Below are 17625 nucleotides of genomic sequence, written 5' to 3' on the forward strand. Positions count from 1 at the left end.
TCGTTTTATAATGGCGCGTCTGCATCTCGTGACATATAGGGATCGATTTCGCATTACAGGGGGGTGTCCCGATAGTTCAGATAGTGTGCGTCGGAGGAACTAATGTTGTACCTGACGCTTCTTTTAGCCCGCATCTCGTGGTCGTGCGGTAGCGTTCTCGCTTCCTACGCCCGGGTTCCCGGGTTCGATTCCCGGCGGGGTCAGGGATTTTCTCTGCCTCGTGATGGCTGGGTGTTGTGTGATGTCCTTAGGTTAGTTAGGTTTAAGTAGTTCTAAGTTCTAGGGGACTGATGACCATAGATGTCAAGTCCCATAGTGCTCAGAGCCATTTGAACCATTTGACGCTTCTTTGATCATGTGCTCTCAAAATTTTAACGTACCTTTGTATGGTCCAAAACACCTCTCCTGCAGCGTCTGCTACTGAATTTGGATGAACAACCTTGTAATCGAGCAGTAAGGCTTATTTTTCCACCTACTGATGTGCAACGTCTTACATTTCACGTACCATCAAAGCCAGGTAGGGCAGGGCAGACATGGCAACCCCAGCAACTGCCCACTCGACACTCGTTGCGATCTGGCGGAGACACGTGGGGTGCACCTCGATGCTCTGCAGGTTCACCATGCCCAGGTTGGCAACGGTGCTGAACTGCATCAGCATCGTCGCCATCACGATGCCTGCACCCGCGACGTGCGCTGCACAAAACGAGAATTTTTGTATGTTCAGTTCTGAGGGAGAGACATACATTTACTTGCCAGCAATAGATTGTGCTACCGTATTAACATTTTGATCCTTCCCTGGACCAGCGATTTAACAGAAACACCACAACCTTACTCTAACAGAGTGGAAGATAGATTATGTACTCCATCTGTCTGTGAATTTTGCAAACTTTGTTGGTGCAGTTTCGGTTTTAGCTTTTTGTGTTACTGTACTTCTGACGTAGACGTAAATCCAGCCTGACATGCACATACATAGGTGTGAAGAAACAGCTGATAAATAAACCCATCCTGTAATTCATGATATATGCAACTCCTTTTGACCCTTTACTTCACTTTTATACAGCTTTCAGACATACGTTCATAATTTAATGGTAACAGTTGAAATTTGATCAGTATGGTTTTGTTAATCAAATTTCAAATCCAGGATTCCATTTTCTCTTAAATGGTTGGATTCCTTTTTTGATATAATACACATCTCCTTAAACCAGTTTGTTCGAAATTGCTCAATATTTTTGTTTACATTTACATTATATTCTATCTGGGTTATTGACAGTCATAGTATTATATTTCTGTGTGAACAGTTTACGCTAAAACCTAAAATCAAAGCTAGTGCACCATGTTACTTCTCCTTTTTTTACTTCAACCATTTTCGCTCTTGCTAAGTGAAACTACAGTTACTTCATGTTTTTAAAAGCTCCAAACGCTGAGTAACAAGGACTTAAAGGTACCATAATTACCTTAAAATAAATAGTGTGTTCATTGGACTAGGCAATTAATTGATAAGTATACAACCCATAAATTTCTTATACTTGTATCACAACACATCATGCAATTTAACAATAATGACTGGAAGATACTATCCTTAAATGCATATCTGACAAGTGTTTGGTACATTGCGAATAAATAAACCTATGATCGAATAATGTATCAATACTGTAAAATCTGCACATATTCTAAAGAATTTTCAATATTAAAAAAAAGATACAAAGGCATCAATAGTAACATTTATTCCTTGTAATCTTTTTGTGTGGTTCTGTCATATGTTATCACAATTTTTCGTTTCAGCACACACAGTAATAATGTGTCTATAAAGTTAATTACTTACTGTGATATAACATATAACGTATGTTTTGCATCTTCTGACAGTAAATAGTCTTTGTGTTTCTGTTAATTAAACTGAACCCTCAAATAAAATGGGTTCCAATTTTCAGATGTTATCTGATAAAATTGATTAATTTTGAGTATTCATCTAAGATGACTGTCATAGTTAATTGAGTGGGGTAGTCCAGATTTTCAAACAGATGCATATTACAAGAAAACTTCATTTTATTATATGTCGTCATTTACTCTTCGTTACTACCAAAATAGTGCTTAATTTGTAAAGTTAGTTTGTTCAGGTCTTGTAACTGAATTTCTTACTGTTTCTTAAACAACCACTTCATGTGTAATCATAGTAAACATCATCAGCTGCTTACAACAAAAATAACTTATAATTATAAGTTTTCGTACATTTTCTCAGCAAGGATTTTTGGGTTGAATCCATGTTTCCGGGCTTGTATTTAATTATGAACTGCCGATGGTCTCCACTTTCAAAACAGGTTAGATTTGGCAGCTATATATTTTACCTGCATCAACAGTTACTCTCACAAATTCCATGTTCCCATGATACTGGACTAGGAAATTATAGGGTAGATTATGATAAATGAAGCTGTTAACCTGTCCCTATCAGTTCCAATAGATCTCGTTCCATGTGCTAAAATACCTGTTGCCCAACAACAGACAACAAGTAGAAGTTGTAAACCACTAAGCTCCACCAAACGGTCTTTTACCCATAACTGGCATGTCTTTACTTCTGTTTTTTTTTGCCCTATTTTTGTTCTCCCCCATTGACGAAGCAGCTGAATATTCACTTAGCGATTACTTGCTTCATGATTTAGATTAAATTTCAGTAGATTTGTGTTTGTATAACCGTGAATCATATCGTTGGCATTTTTGCCGTTCTCATGCTGATTAAATTTATGGACTAGCTATGTGACTGATAGCTGTACAGTGCATTAATCAGTATATTTGAGTATTTGTTGAGTAGAGTTATGGCAGTATATTGTTTTCTCGTTTGTTGTATTGTATCCCCCCATAAAATCTTCTATCCCATTCGTGATCAGTTCGATTATCTGCAGTGACTTATTCCTGGAAATGGGTAACTAAGTAATTTACCCCTTGCTGAAAGCCAAATGTCTACTATTCCATTAAGCCAAGGAGAATCAACGGCAGTACAACCCTTCCACCCTACGAAATTTGCGATCGGGATGGCATCCCAAACCTTAGAATTTGTAACAGCGCATATCGACCATCATCACGCATTACTGTACATGGTTATTTATTATTGAATTTCGTCAATATCTAACCTGTGGCTCTTAATTGCAACAGTCTATGAGCAACAGAGAAGCGAACATTCCTGGATGTGCTCCATCTGTACTGATCTCATAGTTGACCCACTTGGTTAGCACAGCAGTCTGCTCTGACTATTGACATCTAACTGATCTATCTTACGATTTTCATCCAATTTTTAGATAAGATAGAGGCTAAATCAGCAGAGAGAATGGTCGCAGCTCACCAGTCAGCAGGCAGAAGATGAGGACGCAGACCATTGCAGCCAAGAGTGCACTGGCCACGCCGGGCCAACGGCGACCGAACGTCGCTCCAAAGTAGTTCACCAGGTAGTATGCAGTGAACGTTGCCGCCCCCTGCGCCACTATCCCCAGGAAAGGGTTCGCGCTCAGTCGGCTCACTGCTATCACCGGTGAGTACATTGTCAGCAGGTATACCGACCTGGTAACGACCAGAAATGCGCACATTATTCCATATCCACTAACAAGTATCAACATGCACAGACTCCTTTAAATGGACTTACGACACATTCTTTAATGTAACGTCTGGTTAAAAATTGTCATTAAGCTATATCTGTACCAATAGTGAACTTAAAAATACGATTTTACCATCATGAAACATAAAGACTTATAAAACTTGTACATTGGTTTTTAGGTACCCTCGATATCAGATCCATGTAAAGTGTATGTCAGATAGATGGCCAGTCTGAAGCTTCTGTCCAATCAAGCCCTCGTGATCTGATGTTCTTAGTAGCTACAGTAACGTGGATTGTCAGTTCTATTAATTTAACACCGGTCTATTTCCTAATATATACATTACTTAAGTTCATGACCGAATGTAGCCTTCGCATCCAGAACATTTTCAAGTAGATTTGAAAATGATGCAGTTGTAAAGCATCTGTACAGGTGTCGGTCTCTAACTGGTGGGGGGGAGTAAGAAGGGAAAAGTCACGTGACAAGGTAAGCAAGCCGCTCCCACGCCTTCTACACGTGCTTCAGTGTATGCACTAAGATCGAGAAATAGACTGGTGTAAATGAGATAGGAGAATGATAGGTGTTTCCCTTCTTTAGGTAACAATAGCGCCAAAGGTGGCGATACAGGTGATGCTGCATCTCTGCAGGCACAGATGAATGGACGCCCTGAGGGCGCGACCACACGACGACGTAATCATGGCAGGAAAATGACGTCATGGCAGGTCATTAGTGGACATTAAAACAGACGTTGAGCGCCTGCACACTTTCTGTCAGTCACCGTGACCTGCTGGTGATGCATGCCAGCTCATCTGACGCGCTCTCTTACGAGAGCTTGCAACACTACAACCCACTACCTCACGTACATTTCAGCTACCTTGATTTCTCGATTGCATAACCATTTTTGTAAATACATTTATTAATGAATTTTTTCATTTATTAGTGTTTATGAAAATTTTATTTTTTGTTGATAGGATAAGTAAGAATTATTCGTGTCAAATCATTGTAGTAAATACGCTGACCATCTCAGGGAAGCTTCTATTGTGTGAAGCACAGTAACAATATCGTCGTTGGCAAGAGTGCGCAGTGGTGAAGGCAGAGAAGTAGTTGCGAAGCATCTGTCTGGAGGAACGGACGTATTTGTTGAAGTGCAAACGCCAGAGTGTTTTGCATCGAAAATGTTGTGATATGTGGCCAGGCAAATTATAAGTGGTCGAGCAAGTATGTGGGCACAATACATGGTCACAAGAAGATTTTCGAAGCAATGAATAATATTGTGTGGGCCAGATTTATTCAAGCTGCACACTAATCAAAAAGAGCCTGTTGTCGATCATGGAACTCATAATAAGCACTACTTTGCATCACAGGCAACGCATAGCGAAGTGAGATCCTGCAGTGTTTCGTAGATGTGTAATTCGCATGCTAGCATCTTAGGAACTTCTTGGAACATTATACTTCATTTAGTCAAAAAATGAACTTGTCGAGAGAAACTTAATTGACACTAGTCATCACTTCACCACGATACCAAGAAAGTTATAAATGCAAAAAACAGTCAAAAGAAGCCAGATGTAATTAAATTTACTTTTTATTTTCAACCAAGTCATTATTGCAACAAAATATAGTAGTACCGACAATTGCTCGTATAGTGTTGCACTACTAATGCAGATAATCAGTTGAAATTAAAGGTGATTTTAATTGAAGTACAGTTTCTATGATAATAATATGGTGAATTTTGTGTAGTGAAAGTAGTTTTAGAATTTTATGTTGCATTTTGTAAGTGATATTTTATGCACACATCAAAATAACACTGCTAGTGAAAAACAGGTATGGCGTTGCGATGAATGAAAGTTTTTACTGCATCTATTTGATAAACCATCAGCTGTAGAGTAAAAAGTAAAGAATAATAAACAGTTTTCAACACGAAGGATATTTTCAGGCAGACAGCATTCTCGTGAATTGCGCAACATTTAAGGAGTCAACCGCCCCTTACATATGGAGAACAATATATCTTTGCCTCACGCAGCTCGCAGTAGGTACTATCGATAGTCGAGAGCCGAGTGCGCCAGAAAGTAGTCAGTGTTGAGACTCCGAAAAAGTAAGTTGTTGATTACTAAACGAGCAGGGTGGATTTCGGTGGGATGGGTGACCGCAATTACCATTGTTTAACGGCTGTGTGTGTCACCCAGCGCCGTAGGCGTGACCTCCAGCAAATACGGAAATGGCATTAACTAAGTGACCTGTCGGTATGTTTAAGTGTTCATTTGCATACCGTGATTACGCGATAACCGCGCCGGAAACCAACGATTTGAATTGCAGTGAGGATTGTGCAGTTGGTGCTACATGGAGGATACTGGTGTGTGACGATATTAATAGGTGACCTTTGATGAGTTAATCATTATTATTTTGTCAGATGAAGAGAGTAACTTCCTCATTCGTGCTGTTTAGACAATATATATAGAACCCTAACAACAAAGTATGTACCGATTATTGCTACCTGACATTCAAATTGACTTTGTTGGATTTGATACGAAACAACTCCTGTTCAAATATTAACGGATCAGCTTTTATCAGCTGCACATGGTCGAACTATTCTAAACTGTTAGGCTGTTATCCACAAGTCAATAACGATGAGTTCTAAAAGGGAGTGTTTCATTGTGGCATTCTATGAAAGGACAGTGTGCAGTGCGATAAGAGGAGGAGAATAACAACAAATGGTTCAAGTGTGCTTATCGCGAAAGAACATTGGCAGTATTAAGAAAATCACCAAAAGTTTAAATGGCAATCAAAACTTCTCATTAATTTACGTATGTATGAACAATTCAGAAATTTCGAGAAAAACCATCTTCGATAAACGGTACTTTGTAATGGTTTTCATTGTGAAAATGCATAAAAAACTTCGGACACTGTATTACGATGTAATTGCAGGATAATAGAACGTTCTAACACCTAATAATTAAAATCAGTTGGCAGTATCGGACGACAGGGACAGTGTTAATAAACTCTACTGTGGAGTACAAGCACGGAAATTCGTGTGTAAAACAGTGCGAGGTTAATATTAACGAGAGACACGGGTAGAAATTATCGCAACGTAACTGATCGCGTATTCATTACAAACGTGTCAAAGAAGTATTGTGCTCAGTCTTTACGCACGAAACCGGCTGTAAACCGTTTTAAAATCTCGAAAACTAATGTGGACCCATAATCTTATACGTAGGCAATAATGCACGGAGCCCAGCAGCCGCATCAAAGAACGTCAGTCAGGAAGTAATTCGACACAGCACCAGTTCCAGCCGCGTGAGAGTTTCGACGGCGTAGACATGCTACACCGAGCAGCCACCAACACGCTGCCGAAGCTGACATCTCGTGGAGAAGCTACTAAGTATCCTGACCGCAGTGCCACCTGGCCACCGACCAGCGAACTTCGACGACAACGTCTACACAGATTGCACCGGGCGGTGGGCAGCCAGCGACGCGTCAGCCAAGTCGCTGCATATAACGAGCCAATGGCACTGACACCAGCGGCAGCGACTAGAGGTGGCAAAAAATAACTTAACTGATAGAAATAACCGATTACTGAGAAGTAACGGTTACTGCGATAACCGCTCACCTCATACTGGCAGGTATCTCAATAACTGCCAATAGTGCCTCGCGCCATCTGTTGACCCGAAGATCTTACTACGCTTGCGCGTCAACTCATCGAAGGAGAGGGATAGACCACTTTGAGGGTGTTCTTTAGGTCATGGAAATAACTATGAGACTGCGCACCATCTGTTAATAGAACTGTGTACTATTTCGTGCGCCATCACTACTTTCAGCACAAACAGTTAAATGAAGCTAATGTAAGAGTGGTGGCTAACAGGGGCTGCAGTACATGCATTGACATGTATGGTCGTTCCCTTGAGCCACCGCCTTGTTTGTCAATTTAGTTTGGGCAGGTAGTACAAATACAGCTACCATAAGGAATTAGAGCGACTATGGAAATAACTATGAGGTCAGTATTTATCTCCGGTAGTTATTGTTATTTGCTCACAGTTCTACTTCTCTGTAAGTTAACGGCTACCAGTACAGGTAAACTGGAAGTTAGTAACTGTGTTCCTGACTCTAGTTGGAGGTCATAGAGCCCGGTGATATTTGCAGAGAGGATGGTTACTGGAATGAACAAATACTTTCATACTGCTATGGAAATAGCCGGTGGTTATCGGAGAGGACAAAGTATCATATAAAACATTTGAATATAATACTTATTATCCTCATCATTTGTCAGGAGATTGTCAAAATACATGAATGTATTATAGTAAACTGGAGTTGCTAATGTTTACAGGATTAATACACTGCCAGAATAAAACATAGTTATGCATGTTTAATAAATTTATCAGATACAGGTACCTGATCTTGACTGCTGTGACCAAGTGTTGTCAAAACTGAAACATAGTAGAATTTTTACTTAAGCTGGTCTAACAGTCCCTGTTAAGATATTCATCTAGAACGAGTTGCCTATCAAAAAGTCTTTCAAACTCTCTGTAAACTGTGCTTTATCCCAAACCAAGTTTTTATTGGTTGCTGACTTGCTAGCAATTTATTGAAAGTGTGTGTTCCTGAATATTGGACCCCTTTTTGGACCAAGGTAAGTGATTTTAGGTCTTTATGTAGATCATTGTTTGTATTCCTAGTACTGATATTATGTATTCAGCTGGTGGTTCGAAATACTTGCAACAAATTTCATTAAGGAATAAATATACTAGGAAGCAGTGGTTAGAATAGGAAGTTCCTTAAACAGGTTTCTACATGTTGTTCTTGAATTTATACCACAAATGATTTTTATTACACACTTTTACATGCTAAAAACGTTTGCTCGATTTGTTGAGTTATCCCAGGATATGATCCCTTACGACATAATAGAATGAAAGTATATGGCTTTTTTAATTTTTATATTTATGTCTCCTACATCTGACATCATTCTCACTACCAATACAGACTTGTTTAGGCGTTTCAGCAATTCTGTGGTATGCCCTTCCCAACTGAATTAATTATTGAGTTGTAATCCCAGAAATTTAACACTGTCGAACTTTTCATACACATGTTGTAGCTGAAGAAATCGAGCAGTTTTCCAAATCTCAACTAAAACTTGGATAGCATAGAGATGTAAACGAATCTATCACATTATGTATAATTTTGTATTTTATTAGAAGGCCATACACTTATTCTATTAAGTAAACAGCACAAGCTTTGAATTCAACCTGCATTATTCAGCTTACATATTACTTCATACTTAAAAATGCACATTGTTGACATTTAACTTAAACAGTGCTGTGGCGAAGTTCTGCATTTTGTGCTGCAGCTGTGAGGATAATATTTATAATAGCTACTGTGATAACATACATACGTATGATATGAAACACTAATAATCGTTCGAACATCAAGTGAAATCTACCCACAGTTAATTAGCTAAGGTTATGGCACAATTTGTACGACATTCCTGCCATTTCGCTCTACTCACAGTGATAGTGATAACTAAACTGATGGATTCCACTAGTGTCGTTATTTAACTGTAACCCCATTGGAGTATTCAGTAGTAAAAAATAACTTGAAACTTATTTATAACTGTTACAATAACAGTTTTAAAAATATAACTGGAACTGTGATAACGGTTATTCCAGCCACCAGTTAACACAGCATGCAACGAATATTGAATTCCGCAGCAAGTATTTGCGTCATGCTACGAGTCGAGACAACCTGCTGGCGCAATAATAATTTAATTAGGCTATCTGCAGAGCATATAATCACATTTTGTAACGCTACAAGAATTGTATAGTAATTTTTCCTTCCATTTCGGTATTTTCTGGCTCGGCAGTAGTTTGTCTATGTATGCATATATTTTTATGTTTTCACCAGCAAGACAGCTGCGAATAGACTTTAAGACTTATGCTATAGCATTAATTGTTGATTACAGGTTTCATAAGTTAATTGGTGGTGTTATTTCATTTTTGATGCTTTGGTGTGAGGTGATGAATATTACCATTGGTGTTTAATTCAGATAAGTTGGTGAAGTTTTTTATATATCCAGTGCAAACAGGTACTGTTTCTGTTTTGAGCTAGTTGAAGTACTGCTGTCATTATTTTGTTTTAATTGTCAGGTGGTCAAGAGTCTTAGGTTACCCAAGGGTTAATTTATAGTGTTGCCTGTATGTAATATATGTAACCAAACATGTCTACTGAAATCAAGCAAGAGATTCTGGAGGTAGAATCTGGGAAGAAGGAAATAGGACAGGAGGATAGAGTTGATTCAGGAATCAGTGGCTGTGGACTATCAATAGAAAGTCCATTATCTCATTCCACCAATTACCTCAAGATACCAATTAAACCTGTAGTAAACATTGTAGTGGGCAGACAGCAATATGTGCTACTGGCGATATTAGAAAAGATTGATGCCAAGATTGAAGCCACCAATTGGAAAATTGAGGACACCAAGCAGGAAACCAAGGAACGCAGTAAAATGACCCAAGAAAAGACTGAAGCCACTAATAAGGAAATCAGAGCCACCAATCAGAAAATCGAGGGAACCAATAGAAAAACCCAAGAACAGATTGACATTGTCAATGAGGAAATTCGGATGACTCTACAAGAGCATGAAAATTTTAACAGACAATTACAGAATTATAAGGAATAGGTGAGGAAAGACTGCAAGAAGGGAGAAGGCAGATTCCAGCAAGGCATAAACCTGCTCTAAAAGATGCAAAGAAGATGGGAGAAGAGATAACCGAGAAAGCCCATGAAGAGGTTCAAGAAGTTAAAGAAGAATTAGGGGGAAAGATCGAAGAGATAACGCAGAAGCAACAGTAATATTAAGTAGCTATTTAGGGAGTAGGCAACAAACAGACTGAATTAGCTCAAAATATACAAAGCGCAATAACATTGCAGAGGGGCGAAGATAACAGGAGGATTGCACAGAACATACAACATTTACAAACGAAATCCAACAATTAGAAACGAAAACTGAGGAGACTGACAGAAAAATTGGTCATGCAACACTAGCTATAGGAGAAGGTAAAGTGATAACATCCATGTTTGGTGATAATCGTCATCCACAAGTTCATGTGGGATAAAAATATAAGCCAAAGGGAGTGCTGCACCTGAAGATTTTTATGAAATGGTTGAGAGACATTTTTCCAACACATTTTCGAGACAAAGACAAAATTCGGTTTGCAATAGATAGAATGGAGTGAAGAAAAAAGATAAAGTTAGTAGTTATGAGCAGTTTAAAGGACAATTTCTAAAGAAGTACTGGTCAAAATGTTCAGAAGTTTAAAGATAGAGGAGCCCTGATGGAGATACTGGAGCACACGTGTGGGTAAGAGAATAATCAAGCAGGTGAGCAGGGCCAAAAAGAAGACAATTACCAATGGAATCAGTTTAATAATCAATCATTCAACTGAAGAAGAGGAGACTATCATTGAAGTAGGGCCCATGGAAATGGACATCAGTTCCAAGGCCTTTCCAGAAGAGATGAAAATACAAGGGAATATGAAAGAGAAGGTGGCAGGCGAATAAATAGTGAGGTCTAAGATCAGGAAGAAAGGAAAAAGTAAACTAGATTCCACTCCTGATGAGGTCCAATTGTAGTCAGGATAAAGATGTGTGGACTAGATGTTGATGCTTTAGTTGACACTCGGAGTGAAGTGCATGCTATGTTTCGAAAGCTATATGACCAGATACTGAATACTAACGCCACCTTACGTAGTTTTCACATAAATGATGTCCGAGTTGCAAATGCTGTAGGTGCCAAAAGTAAGCCCATTAAGGAATAAACAATGACTGGGTTTGAAGTAGAGGGAGAAGCATATAAAGCGACATTTTTGGTGATACCATACAGTTATTTTGGGAATTTACTGGCTAAAAGAAGTAGAAGCAATCATAAATTTCGATGAATGCACAGTGAGTGTAAAAGGACAGGACAGGAGAAATGAGAGAACTGACCTTGGTAGAAAGTTAGAAGTCAGAAGAGTTCTGACAGGTGAATTTGTGTTATGCGGTGGGCCTACAGAAGAACAATCGGTTGATGAGCAAGTATTGATATTCTACGAGGGATTAGCACAAACAGATCAACCTAGTGAAGATGCTATAGGCAAGAAACTAGAATATATGACACATTTGGATGAAGAGATTCGGAAGAGGTTACCAGAGATCTCACATAAGCACAGCAAAGTTTTCTCTCAGCAGCCAGGAATCATGAAAGAGGTAGAATGTAAATTGAAAATTAAGGAACACAAGCCTTTCAAAACAATACTCCATCCCTCACGCTAAATGGCAAGCAGTAGAAGAGGAAATACAAAGAATCGTTGACCTTGGGGTTATTGAGAGAACCAAGACCAATACAACAGTCCATTATTTGTGATAGACAAGAAACATGGGAAAGTGGGAATAGTTTTGGATGCATGTACAGTAAATAAAATCATTGAACCAGATCAAGACAAGCCAAAAACGATAGAACAATTAATCCAAAGGTTTCGGGGTGCAAAGATGCTTAGTAGCATTGACTTGCGCACAGGATACTGGCAAATACCTCTGACCTCTGAGTCATGTCAGTATACTGCCTTCATGTAACCTGGCAGAAGTTATCATTTTAGAGTATTGCCATCTACATCTACATCTACATCCATACTCCGCAAGCCACCTGACGGTGTGTGGCGGAGGGTACCTTGAGTACCTCTATCGGTTCTCCCTTATATTTCCGTCTCGTAATGTTCATGGATAGAAAGATTGTCAGTATGCCTCTGTGTGGGCTCTAATCTCTCTGATTTTATCCTCATGGTCTCTTTGCGAGATATACGCAGGAGGGAGCAATATACTGCTTGACTCCTCGGTGAAGGTATGTTCTCGAAACTTCAACAAAAGCCTGTACCAAGCAACTGAGCGTCTCTCTTGCAGAGTCTTCCACTGGAATTTATCTATTATCTCCGTAATGCTATCACGATTACTAAATGATCCTGTAACGAAGCGTGCTGCTCTCCTTTGGATCTTCTCTATCTCTTCTATCAATCCTATCTGGTATGGATCCCACATCAGTGAGCAGTATCCAACCAGTGGGCGAACAAGTGTACTGTAACCTACTTCCTTTGTTTTCGGATTTCATTTCCTTAGGATTCTTCCAATGAATCTCAGTCTGGCATCAACTTTACTGACGATTAATTTTAAATGGTCATTCCATTTTAAATCACTCCTAATGCCTACTCCCAGATAATTTATACAATTAACTGCTTCCAGTTGCTGATCTGCTATGTTGTAGCTAAATGATAAAGGATATTTCTTTCTATGTATTTGCAGGACATTACACTTGTCTACATATAGATTCAATTGCCATTACCTGCACCATGCGTCAGTTTGTTGCAGATCCTCCAGAATTTCAACACAATTTTTCATTGTTACAACCTCTTAATATACTAGAGCATCATCCGCAAAAGCCTTGGTGAACTTCTGATGTTATTCACAAGGTAATTTATATATGTTGTAAATAGCAACAGTCCTACGACATTCCCCTTTGGCACACTTGAAATCGCTCTTATTTCAGAAGAATTCTCTCCACTGAGAAAGACATGCTGCATCCTGTTATCTAGCAACTCTTCAATCCAATCGCACAATTGGTCTGATAGTCCATATGCTCTTACTTTGTTCATTAAATGACTGTGGGGAACTGTATCAAACGCCTTGCAGAAGTCAAGAAACACGGCATCTACCTGGGAACCCATGTCTATGGCCGTCTGAGTCTCGTGGACGAATAGCGCGAGCTGAGTTTCACACGATCGTCTTTTTCGAAACCCATGCTGATTCCTACAGAGTAGATTTCTAGTCTCCAGAAAAGTCATTATACTCGAACATAATAGGTGTTCCAAAATTCTACAACTAATCGACGTTAGAGGTATAGGTTTATAGTTCTGCACATCTGTTCGACGTCACTTCTTGAAAACGGGGATGACCTATGCCCTTTTCCAATCTTTTGGAACGCTATGCTCTACTAGAGACCTACGGTACACCACTGCAAGAAGGGGGGCAAGTTCCTTCGCGTACTCTGAGTAAAATCAAACTGGTATCCCATCAGGTCCAGCGTCCATTCCTCCTTTGAGCGATTTTAATTGTTTTTCTATCCATCTTTCATCTATTTCGGTATCTACCATTCTGTCATCTGTGTGACGATCTAGAGTAGGAACTACAGTGCTGTCTTCCTCTGTGAAACGGCTTTGGAAAAAGACATTTCGTATTTCGGCCTTTAGTCTGTCATCCTCTGTTTCAGTACCATTTTGGTCACAGAGTGTCTCGACATTTTGTTTTGATCCACCTACCGCTTTGACGAAGACCAAAATTTCGTAGGATTTTCTGCCAAGTCAGTACATAGAACTTTACTTTCGAATTCGTTGAACGCCTCTCGCATAACCCTCCTCACGCTACATTTTGCTTCGTGTAATTTTCGTTTGTCTGCAAGGCTTTGGCTATGTTTACGTTTGCTGTGAAGTTCTCTTTGCTTCCGTAGCAGTTTTCTAACTCGGTTGTTGTACCATGGTGACTCTTTTCCATCTCTTACGATCTTGCTTGGCACATAGTCATCTAATGCATATTGTACGATGGTTTTGAACTTTGTCCACTGATCCTCAGCACTATCTGTACATCTGTACTTGAGATAGAACTTCTGTGTTGAGCCATCAAGTACTCTGAAATCTGCTTTTTGTCACTTTTGCTAAATAGAAAAATCATCCTACCTTTATTAATAGTTCTATTTATGGCTGAAATCACCGATGCTGAAACCGCTATGTGATCGCTGTTTCCCTGTTCTGCATTAACTGTTACTAATAGTTTGGATCTATTTGTCACCAGAAGGTTTAATATGTTATCGCCACGAGTCGGTTCTCTGTTTAACTGCTCAAGGTAGTATTCAGATAATGCACTTAAAAAAATTTGACTGGATTCTTTATCCCTGCCACCTGTTATAAACGTTTGAGTCTCCTAGTATATATCTGGTAAATTAAAATCTCCACACAAAACTATAACATGGTCGGGAAATCTACTAGAAATATTTTCCAAATTTTCCTTCAGGTGTTCTGCCACAGCAGCTGCTGAGCCAGAGGGCCTATAGAGACATCGAATTGCCATGTTTGATCCTGCTTTAACCGTTACCTTTCCCCAAAGTATTTCACGTTTCAGACCTCCGTCAATTTCCTTTAATACTATTGCACTTCTTATCGCTATAAACACGCCTCCCCCTTCACTATCCAGTCTTTCTCTGAGGTATACATTCCAGGCCATTTGGGCTTAATGTATCGGTCTTGGAATTTGTTAGAGCATTGGACAATATTTTGGTAGAAGAATTACTTAAGAAGTTTACTGTTAACGTAGATGATATATTAATTGCAACTGAGACATGGGAAGAACATTTAGAGACACTTGAGGGAGTCTTGCAGGCGTTTGAGAAAGCTAGGGTAACAGCAAACGTGGGTAAGACAGAATTTGGTAAATGCCAGATAAAATTCTTGGCTTCATAGTTACGGAAGAGGGTATTTATCCTGATCCAAGTAAACTCGAGACAATTAGGCAATTTCCAGACCTTAAAAAAAGGCAACTGAGAGCATTCTTCGGCGTATGTGAGCTCTATCGAAAATTCCTGAAAGAACCTGTACTCACTGCCCCAAAACTGAGAACACTTGCCGGCCGGTGTGGCTGAGTGGTTCTAGGCGCTACAGTCTGGAACCGAGCGACCGCTACGGTCGCAGGTTCGAATCCTGCCTCGGACATGGATGTGTGTGATGTCCTTAGGTTAGTTAGGTTTAACTAGTTCTAAGTTCTAGGGGACTAATGACCTCAGAAGTTGAGTTCCATAGTGCTCAGAGCCATTTGAACCATTTGAGAACACTTACTAAAGCCAAAATGACCTGGCATTGGAGTGATGAATGTCAAGAATAATTTGAAAGGATTAAAGAAGCATTGTGTAATGCAGATATATTATGCCATCCTGATTTCTCTAGAGACTTTTATTTGGGAGTGGGTAGCTCAGATTATGGACTAGGCATACATTTAACCCAGATAGAGAAAGAAGGAGAGAGTAAGGTTATAAAGCAGAAGCTTGAATGCATGGCAAAGGAGATTCAGCATTATGGAGGAAGGGGCACTGTCTATTGTGTGGGCTTTTAAGCGATTTCGTTATTATCTAACAGGATGACATGTAAAGGTGGTCACGGTCCACAAAGCCCTAACATTCTTAACCACAAGTAAACTGAAACACAGCTGGTTGATAAAATTGCATTGCAAGATCATGAATGCAAAGTGATATACAAGCCAGCCAGGTAAGTCATGTACCGTACCTGATGCATTATCAAGGCAGCCACTCGATTCTTGGGGAACAGGTGTGAGAGGACCAGAAGACGGAGAAGTTCAGGTAAATATAATGAAGGGAGTACAGCATGAAGATTTTGTGAAGAGGTTCTTGAGGAACACACGTAGAGAGCAGAACCAGGACGAAAAACTGAAATTAATCAAGAATAAGTATAGATGTGCTGGTAAAGAAAAGATTAGGATATACTGTTATATCCACCAGGGAATACTGTACAAGAGAAAAATAGAGGATGAAGAGAGATGGAGACTATGTATACCAGAGAATATAATAGACTAGTTAATCTGGCACACACACTATAGCAATGCCCATTTTGGACCTGAGAAACGCCTTGACAAACGGAAATTGGACAGCATCTTCAACATATACGCATAAACACAAGTTGCTGAGCACTTGTGACACCTGTCAGAAAACTAAAGCTGCCAATGTTCAACATAAAGGTTACATGCATCCAGTCATACCAGAATCAATTAGAGACATCGTGGCAGTGGACCTGTTCAGTCCCTTGCCTGTGGCAAAAAAAAATTACGCCCAAATTCTAGTTGCAGAAAAATTAGTATCTAAATTTCTGAAGTTTTATCCATTAAAGAAAGCAAGCAGCAAGGTCATCATTTATAAGTTTGAAAAAGATCGCTTTAGCAATGCTTGTACACTGAAACGAATCCGAAGTGATAATGGATCCCAATTCCGATCCAAGAAGTGGAGGTAAATGTTGAATAGGCATCGAATAAAACAGATCGCCATCTGTAGATACAAACTGGTTTCGAACCAGGCCGAACGGATGATGGAGTTAAATCGTTTGTCTCTGACCTATTTTGACAAGAAACACGGTACTTGGAAGTAATACCTAGAAGAATTCGAGTGTATTTGGAACCACCTAACACATGATTCGAAAGGATTTGCACCATGCGAAATCTTACTTAATCAGGAACCTGACTGTTTTTCGTGAGTTGGTGGAATATCCACAAGAAGATAACCAAATTTGGGAAAGGAAACTTGAACTAGTAGAAATGAACCATGAGAGAGAATGTTAAAAGGAGGCAGGAAAGACATGATAAATCGGCGAAACCTGTAATCTACAGGGTAGGAGACCTAGTGTTGGTGAAAGTGCATGCTAAATCCAAGAAGACAGATTCTGAAATACATAAATTTAACCATGTATATGAGGTACCATATAAAATTATCAAGATCGAACACCACAATACTTTGGAGTTGGAATATGCTCAAACCGATGGAGTGCATGGCAAGGAACATACTGAAAATATAAAGAGCTACTATCCATGTGAAGATTGAGGCAATCTGAATGAGAGAAGTAATCAGGACGATGAAGTAGGGCCTAGACAGCCACAAACATAAGTGTGTATGGATGATTTTGGTTATTATGTGTGTTTGGAGAATAAAGATCTTGAGAACTGGTGTTCAAGTGTCAGTTGTTGTCTTTTATTTACTATATTTGTTTCTATTCTGGATTATGGGTTTTCATGATGACAAAAGACTTAATCATATTTAAGGGATGAATTGCATGTAAGAACTGAGACATAGTTATCCTTTATAGTGTGAGAAGTATTAGTGTTTAGAATATTGTAGAGTGTATTAATATGACCTAGATACGGAGCATTCTATGAACTGTGGGAATAACAGACGCTCAAAAGCAGGAAACACAATTTGTAACAAATG

The 17625-nt window shown here is 39.3% G+C and overlaps 1 protein-coding gene across 1 annotated transcript in view; it reads right to left on the reverse strand.

The window, feature by feature from the left end:
* The window catches only part of LOC126473673 (carcinine transporter-like), a 111677-nt gene that overhangs the window by 25955 nt on the left and 68097 nt on the right, over positions 1-17625 (reverse strand). The window contains exons 7-8 of the mRNA XM_050100908.1: positions 3332-3546; positions 506-693 (exon numbers count right to left, since the gene is read on the reverse strand). Coding sequence (XP_049956865.1) covers positions 506-693; positions 3332-3546 — 403 coding nt within the window. The remainder of the gene's footprint in view (positions 1-505; positions 694-3331; positions 3547-17625) is intronic.

Source organism: Schistocerca serialis, chromosome 4 (genome assembly GCF_023864345.2).
Source record: "Schistocerca serialis cubense isolate TAMUIC-IGC-003099 chromosome 4, iqSchSeri2.2, whole genome shotgun sequence".
NCBI classification, from domain to species: domain Eukaryota; kingdom Metazoa; phylum Arthropoda; class Insecta; order Orthoptera; family Acrididae; genus Schistocerca; species Schistocerca serialis.